The following is an 8,402-nucleotide window of genomic DNA, read 5'->3' as shown; positions in this document are numbered from 1 at the left end:
CACCAAAATTCACCAAAATTCACCAAAATTCACCAAAATTCACCAAACTCCTCAATATTCATTCAATTCAAATGTGAGAGTTTTCGTGAATTCATGTGAGTTTCAGCGTGCAAGAATGGATTTTACCGGATTATACGTCAATAGAATAAATACTTGTTGTTTTTGAATCATTTTTTGAGTGCGTGAAGCCCCTAGCACGGGAGATATCGCAGTCGGTGCAAATCCAACGAATGAAGAATACAATTTGTGGCGAAGTATTGATTTGCGCGTACAAAAATTGATAAAGATGAGCTGTAGCCGGATAAATATACCGGTTAACTTGTTTAAAGTTTGGGATTTTCAAGAGTTTTGTTTAGTTCATCTTTGAAAAAAATCGAATTTATTTCAAATGTTTCAATTTGCAAAATATTGACATCAATGCTTGAAAAAAGGCTTATTGTAATCATGATGACATCCTTTCTAGATCTACTTTTTTTGTGATAATGTCCTTGTCGAAGTCTCGTGAGAAAATGGCAAATGTTAGCAAATCTGACTTTGGCACATTCAAATTCAGCTCGACCATAACACGATGGCGTTTTAAATTGGATCTGGAATGAAAATAATGGAACTTTAGTCAAACTTTTGATTTTTGTTCGTACAAAATAGGGGAAAAAGCTATCAATAATCCTTATTGAGCGTAATTAACCATGTGAATATGTTGTCAACAAACAAATTGCACGGGATTGATCAGCAATCAATCATAGCAAATTTGAAATGCTCCTATCAGTTATTGTAAAATTTAAGTAGCTTTTTTTTATCAAATCATCAAATGAAGAAGAAATCAAGAATATAAATGTGATAAGATTTGTAGTGATTTTTAAACATTGTTCGATTTTTTGGAATTAATGACTTTAAATAGGTTGAAAAGGCCTGATGGAAAAAACCAAACTTACATTTTGAAATCGAATTCATTTGAATTGAGCGACAGCAAATTGGCGCTCAATGTGTTCGGCATAACTTTCATACGAGTGACAGGCAGCACCGTTTTCAGTGACATTTTCGTGAAGTCGTATCGATTGTGCACTTTCGATGGTGATATCCGAGTTCCACACAAATTCTTCATGTTCATCTCAGGACAAGCGATCAAACTGCACACTTCTTCGCCAGTGACCACGTTTTTGATGTATTTGTAGTGACGATGTCCACTAAACACCGATATCGCATAGGAATATGATGACTGAAATGGAAAAAAATCGATGAATAAATTTTGCGTTACCTTTTTTTATAGATTTACAGGCATCAACATACTAATGTTATTAATTATTAACATATTACTAACGGGGCGTTAATAACTCAAACATAACATATTATTAGATTAATAATAAGATTCTACGATATTATCTCATTATTAACAGGGATCGAAAACGGTTTGACGTTTCTCATACAAACCGATTTCGGAACGGTTCCACTGCTTTGCTCTCTGTTCATCGGAGCGAACCGTATCAAGCGGAACGTTCTGAGAATGATTTGTATGGGCAACGTTCAAGCGGGTTGTCACTGTGTTAGTGTCGTATACTAATACACGTAAGTATAAACGTTTCAGTGTGCCATACAAACTATTTTTCAGAACGTTCCGAATGGTTTGGTTTGTTCACACACTCAAACTAAATATTCGGTTTGGTTTGGTTTCGATCCCTGATTATTAATAAGATCGCCATTTTATTAAAAAGTTAATAAGATCCATCTTATTATTAATAAGAAAATCGTATTTTATTAACCAATTTTTTTCGGTCTAAATGTTGAATTTTTCTTCAGAAATTTTTTCAAAGTTTCATGCTAAAAACATGTCAAATATCGTCAGACGACGAAATCTTGAAGAAAAATACATCTGACAATATTTGACATGTTTTTAGTATGAAACTTTGAAAAAATTTGTGAAGAAAAAAATTGGTTAATAAAATCCGATTGTCTTATTAATATTCTAATAAGATTATCTTATTAATCTAATAATATGTTATGTTTGAGTTATTAGAAATTTTCCGATATTTCGGTTATTAACATATTAATAACATATCGAAAATGCAAAGATTGCATATTTGCTGCTGAGTAGGCCTGAGCTGAGCTGAATTTGCTAACTCAGGCGCCTGAAGCGGTATTTTAGCGCACTTACGGTGCAAAATTTTTGTGGATCGCTGGAATCCACGCTGTTTATCAATTATATTTGGGTGGATACCAGCGATCCACAACAATTTTGCACCGTAAGTGCGCTAAAATACCGCTTCAGGCGCCTGAGTTAGCAAATTCAGCTCAGCTCAGGCCTACTCAGCAGCAAATATGTAATCTCTGCAAAAATGTAAAACTATACCTATTTTGCCATTTTTTTTTCAATCAAAAAGCAGTGAACAACATAAACCATAGGCGTGACATGAAAAAAGTTGCTTGACAGCGCCGAGTACTCCCGCAGTGGTGAAAAACTAAAACACACCAATCACCAATATTGATGTTCACGATCATCAAATTGTTCATACTAAATTTTATCCACTTTAGGCACTCATAACTGCTCATAACTGCTCATAAAAATGAAATTCCTGATTATTAGAATCACATATCAAGTTTACATGCTAACTAAAAATCAAATCGGGAAAATAAAAAGTAAATTCGGCAATTCGATGAATTACCGAACGTTTTTTGTGTTTTCGGCAAAATATCGAACTATCAACAATGTTGTCGAAATTCACTCACATCGGATTCCATTTTCACAGGAATTCAACAATGCCATTGATACAATTCACATGATAAATTATCTGAATTTATCAAAATATCCGATCGAACAAATGCAGAAAGACCAATTTGGAGTAAACGAAAAATGTAAACAGAAACGAACTGTCATCACGAAATTCGGGCTAGTTTCGATGTTTGACAAGACTGTGCGAATGTGTGCGAATTACTTGTTACTTATTCGGGCAAGTGTATTGGCAATGCTTTATAATGTTAAATGAGTCTAGATTTTGTAATGACAGTTCGTTTCTGTTTACATTTTTCGTTTACTCCAAATTGGTCTTTCTGCATTTGTTCGATCGGATATTTTGATAAATTCAGATAATTTATCATGTGAATTGCATCAATGGCAGTGTTGAATTCCTGTGAAAATGGAATCCGATGTGAGTGAATTTCGACAATATTGTTGATAGTTCGATATTTTGCCGAAAACACAAAAAACGTTCGGTAATTCGTCGAATTGCCGAATTTATTTTTAATTTTCCCGATTTGATTTTTAGTTAGCATGTAACTTGATATGTGATTCTAATAATCAAGAATTTTATTTTTATGAGTGGTTATGAGCAGTTATGAGTGCCTAAAGTGGATAAAATTTAGTATGAACAATTTGATGATCGTGAACATCAATATTGGTGATTGGTGTGTTTTAGTTTCTCACCACTGCGAGAGTACTCGGCGCTGTAAGCAGTACATCAGTGCTGTTCGCTCATGTCGTGCCTATGACATAAACAAGAGATATTTTTTCACCTTTCCCTCCAATCCGCCATTGTCGCTGACTTCGATATTGTAATCACAGCAAAAGGCTTTGTTGCACACTTTTCCGCTTTGTTTAAGATTTTTGGAGAAGTCCAAAAATTTCACAGTATATTCAGTTAGGTTATCTTGATGAAGTTTCATTTCAAATCGAGATTTGTCAGGTCGAAAACTCCATTCATTCGGTTGCTTTATCGCGACTTCGGTTGCTTTATCGCTTTTTGATTGAAAGTGTTCAGTTGGCAATGGATCAACGGGAATTTTCGCTCTAAGAATTTTAGTTGCCGGCGTCTGGTTGACAATCACTTGCAATGCACCCGATCGTCCACCGTAAATTCCACTGCCCGAAAACCCCAGGCTGGGTTGATTGGCATTTGCTGCCAATAAATTTACATTATTCGCATATGCCCAACTTTGCTGGTACTGAGCAGCTAAAAACAAAAATAAGGGGTCAAGATAAGAAATCAAAAAATTCCACCAAAATTCGTTTATCACCTGTGGAATACGGAAGTTTCGAGAACCACATCGTTGGAAAAATAAAGTTTTTGACTCCTTGATCGACTAAACTGTTGGCTGGTTTGTCAAACAACAAATCAAAGCAAATGAACACGCCAAATGTTACATTGAAATCGGTTTTGAATGTTGTCATATCGGGCGTTTCGGTCTGTTGCACTCCTTGTTCACCGAACAAGTGATATTTTCGATACCTTGAAATGAATTAATTTCGATAAAAATTTATTTTTAGATCAATAATTCATTGTGCTACTCCACTTACTTCGCAACCACATCGCCGTTGCGGTCAAAGACAATGGCCATGTTGTAGAGGTTCGTGGAATCGGATTCGTATGCGCAAAACGACTGATCGTCCATTGAACATTTCACTTTGACATACAAGCCGATTACCACATATTTTTTAACCTTTCGAACGGCACATGAGACACTCCGAAGCACCTCATCAACAGTCGGATCATCGCAATAGGACAAATTTGTATTCGGTAGAAGCACAGCAGTGATTTGGTTATTTAAAATTATTTCCGGAAAAACTACAATATCAACTCCATCCAATTCAATCGATTCGATGATGTCGATGGCTTGTTTTGTGGATTTAGCCACCTCATTGATAGTGTATCCAAGGGACACAGGATTTACTTCCACTACTGCCCCTGTGTACGTTGCAACCTGCGTTTTTGAGAAAAAAGAACGAAAATTGATGAAAAAATTAAGAAGTTTTCTTCGTAATGTAAGAGTGAGGAAATTATGTGATACTAGATTATAGTTCAACTCTACTAAAATGGTCATCGGTCAATAGTCTCACCTGTTCACTTTGGCAGCCATTTAGAAAAATGATACCAATTAGCAGCAAAAATGTTGAAAACATTTCTTCACACTTTGAGAATACAATTTTGGTTGGAAGTTGATTTTTATTCACCAGAATAGAACGTTTTTTTTGATTTTCTAAAACGAAGTCGAATGTTTGAAGCCAATTTTTTTTTTTTTTGAAATCAACACAACGTGTAATTTCTTGATCGACGAGAGAACACCAACGGAAATTCTTCAAAGTTCACAGTTCCAAAACAAACGATCGAAAGAATGGCTGTTGTTTTAATTCTGAACTTGTGAATCCGTATGGAATAACACTAGTTGAATCTACCATTTTTATAGTACAATGTTACCAATTGTGGTCAATTGTTGAAATTCCATTCCAACTTAGCAGGAAATTCCTTAACTCCTCGATCGCCTACAAAATATTTACTTTACCAACATTAAAATACCACATCTCGTATTGCGAAAATATATTTTCTCTAAACGAAGTGAATGTACAAACAAAAGATGTTCTATGTAAATTAGTTCAGTTCGCAACAAAAAAATTTGTTCAGTTTCGATGATCGTGGTATCAATTTGTCACTCTATCGACTCGTGACTCGTTGAGCAAAAATTCGCACGTGTAACCTTGAATTCGACTCCTATAATTTTGTAAACGCAAGTTTCAAATCGATAACAATTTCCATATATTTTGGGAGAAAAGCAAACGTTTAAACCAGCAATAACACATTTAAACCAGCCGAAACATTTTTTATTGTTGTTTTATCCCATTTATTGTGACAAAATATGTTAAAAAAGCAAAAACTGAATTGTGTTTACTTCAAGTCCAACTTCAATTTGACGTGAAATTTATTCATCTTGGAAGTGGAACGGTAACTGTATAAAAATCTTCGGTTTAAAATGTATCAAAATTTATTATGCACATATCGCGTTGGCAGTGCCTGTAAGGTGTATTACATTAAAATGAGAATTAATTTTAACACACGTCTGCTTTGTTCAACGAGGTAAAACCAATTGGTGCTTTATTCATAATTATTGAATTTTGAACACTTGAGCCGAAAATGCTTAGTTGCTAAAACTTGTAATTAGAATCATTTTTTGTTGGCCGATCGTTGACACGGTTTTACTTGCTTTATTTAGCTTTATATTTAGTTTGCTTTATTTCTTTGTTCTCTGAACATTCTCCGGGGCCAGAAATTTTTTTACTTCGATTTAGACTAATTTCAAACTTTAATTGAATGTTATCATGAAAAACTAAAACTGTAGAATTTTTTTTTTTTTCAATCTGAATTACTTTACAAAAAATGTTCAGACAACATAGTTTAAATACATGAATGAATAATATAGTGCAAGCATTGCTGACCAAGCGGTCAATGTATTATCTATTTCATTAATTGGTACCTAAGTTGGCAATAGTGTTTTACATTGCCAAAAACACTAAATGGTTTTCTATATCGCTTGTGCGTACACAGGAAGCAATGTAGAGCGTGACTATTGACTCGCATTGCTGCTGTGATACACACTGTCGCACGGTCGCACGAACACTTGCCCGTTGTGTTTTATTTATGCGATGATGCTCATTGATGGATATACCATAAATCAATATTGTCCCTTCTCTCTACTCTTCTCACTTCATTTGTTGAATAACATCAAAATGAATCGAGTTGACAGAAGCGCACACCTAACCGATGCACAAAATGGAAGAATACTTTCGTTGTATCATGATCATGGCCATTCGGTTGCTGAAATTTCAGTTATAGTGGGGGCTACGGTAATAAATCCAGGGTTCATCGTATTGCATGTATTTTTAGGAAACATTGATTTTGATTTTTAGGAAAAAACTATTCGATTATGGATCAATCGATTTGCCGTGAATGGCAACGTTGATAAGGTCAAGCAAACTGGTCGCCCACGAATAACAACACCTGAACAAGATCGTGAAATGGTTCAATATTTGCGTGAAAACCCATATTCAACTGCAACAAGAGCTGCTGCTGTTCGAAATGTTCCATATATTACTGCCACCAGACGCATAATCGGAATTAAGATGCCGAGTAGCCGCAAGAGACATAAAATCAACACCGGCACATCGAAATCAAAGAGTTCGTTTTTGTCGATACATGATGGACGAATTTGGTGTTGAAAATTTCGAAAAAATCATTTTCTCTGACGAAAAAACATTCCGATTCGATGAAAATTATAAACAAACGGTTTATCAATTACGTCAATCATTGATATCAACAAATAGTTAACAACTAAAATATAGTATCATTTTTTCTATAAAGAAATTTTTTGGAATAAAATAATCTATTCATCTGAACTGTTATTTTCGACTAACTAAAATTTTCGATTTGTTTTTGTTTTCCCAGGATACACTAAACAGAAGACAATTGTCACATCATTGGTTACAATTTCAATCTTTGAACAATTTCTCCACTACATTTACTCGTACATTGTGTGACATTGTATCTGTAATGTGTTTGTCAAATAATATGATGTTGTCAGTTCGTAATAAGTAGATTTTATCGTGTAAACGTGTATAAACGATAACTAATTATTAGTTTTATATGAAGTTCAGTTGATACCCGCACGAAAATCAGTTGTTATCTTCACAATTTCGGTATTTGTTCAAATGAAATAAACATTTTTGGCGGATTTAATAACTTATCATTATTACACATCACTTCATCTGTCATCTACATTCGACACGTTCCACCAATCCTGGAATATTAAAAACTGTTCGAGTGCGATTCTCATTCTTCAATAGAGTGAATAACATTTTGCATTCCCAAGCGCGACAGTACGATCAATTCGATGTCACATCAGTTAGATCATCCAACTTGGATGTGAGCATTCGTCCTAGGCATATGTGACAAAGAGAATTAATATCAAAACTAAAGAGTCGTTGCTTTTATTAGAATTACTTGAGACTTTCTCTGGATGTGACATCGAAGCGTTTGACATACTGTTGCGCTTGAAGGGACAACGCGTGATATGTTAGTAATTTTGTTAATATTATCGCAAGTTGACTGACACCAAATCACACAAACTCAAATACTTACACACAACGCTCACGATAAGAAAAGATAATGGGACTCCTATTCTCGTCTACCCTCTATAAAGTAGGGTGAAACGAAAAACGTCCTAAAAAACCCAAAAATCGTCCTATAAATTACGAAAATCATCCTTAATATCACAAAAATCGTCCGGAAAAAATAACAAAATCGACCTAAAAGACCCTAATTTCATCCGAAAAATAATACAAAAAACATCATAAAAAACAGATTGTGTTTGTTACAGTATATTTTACTGAGTTTTCTCATTGCCATTGAGATATGTATATTATTAAACATACAGTTACTCACAAAATTGTTCAATGTGTCCAAAACGCATATTTTCTATATCGCATGGGGCAGATATGGCAATATTATCGTGTGATACTTGCTTACGTGCGTCTAATATTCATCATATTTCGTCAAAAAAGAAATATTCGGCTACATCTATTCGTAATGCTCAATTTTTTGTTACAAAATATCGCTGATAACATTTGATGCTGTCGTTTTTACAAT

General features: G+C 34.4%; 3 protein-coding genes across 3 annotated transcripts in view; 1 reads left to right on the top strand and 2 right to left on the bottom strand.

Annotated features, from left to right (window-relative positions):
• The window catches only part of LOC129570306 (uncharacterized), a 1,182-nt gene extending 1,011 nt beyond the window's left edge, over positions 1 to 171 (bottom strand). The window contains exon 1 of the mRNA XM_055449862.1: positions 137 to 171. Within this exon, the coding sequence (XP_055305837.1) occupies positions 137 to 171 (35 nt within the window). The remainder of the gene's footprint in view (positions 1 to 136) is intronic.
• LOC129570287 (vanin-like protein 1) overlaps positions 1 to 7,505 on the top strand; it is an 18,277-nt gene extending 10,772 nt beyond the window's left edge. The window contains exon 7 of the mRNA XM_055449837.1: positions 7,203 to 7,505. The gene's annotated coding sequence lies outside the window, so the exon portion shown is untranslated. The remainder of the gene's footprint in view (positions 1 to 7,202) is intronic.
• LOC129570305 (vanin-like protein 1) lies at positions 374 to 4,888 on the bottom strand. The gene is made up of 6 exons (XM_055449860.1): positions 4,826 to 4,888; positions 4,286 to 4,689; positions 4,006 to 4,217; positions 3,505 to 3,941; positions 933 to 1,216; positions 374 to 587 (listed from the first exon to the last, which is right to left on the bottom strand). Exons 1-6 carry the CDS (start codon positions 4,886 to 4,888, stop codon positions 443 to 445), a joined length of 1,545 nt encoding a protein of 514 aa, XP_055305835.1. The 3' UTR covers positions 374 to 442.
• Positions 7,506 to 8,402: the final 897 nt, after the last annotated feature.

Source organism: Sitodiplosis mosellana, unplaced genomic scaffold, assembly GCF_009176505.1.
Source record: "Sitodiplosis mosellana isolate CC-2019 unplaced genomic scaffold, AAFC_SMos_1.0 Smas_scaffold_52, whole genome shotgun sequence".
NCBI lineage: Eukaryota > Metazoa > Arthropoda > Insecta > Diptera > Cecidomyiidae > Sitodiplosis > Sitodiplosis mosellana.
This window is presented reverse-complemented; position numbering and strand designations above follow the sequence as displayed.

Excerpts from the sequence above, each read along its gene's own strand:
- LOC129570305 (XM_055449860.1), bottom strand. The coding sequence starts at position 4,888 with ATGTTTTCAACATTTTTGCTGCTAATTGGTATCATTTTTCTAAATGGC. Across the intron at positions 4,690-4,825 it reads ATGGCTGCCAAAGTGAACAG|GTTGCAACGTACACAGGGGC; the intron begins GTGAGACTATTG and ends TCAAAAACGCAG. Across the intron at positions 588-932 it reads AATGAATTCGATTTCAAAAT|ATCCAATTTAAAACGCCATC; the intron begins GTAAGTTTGGTT and ends TTTTCATTCCAG.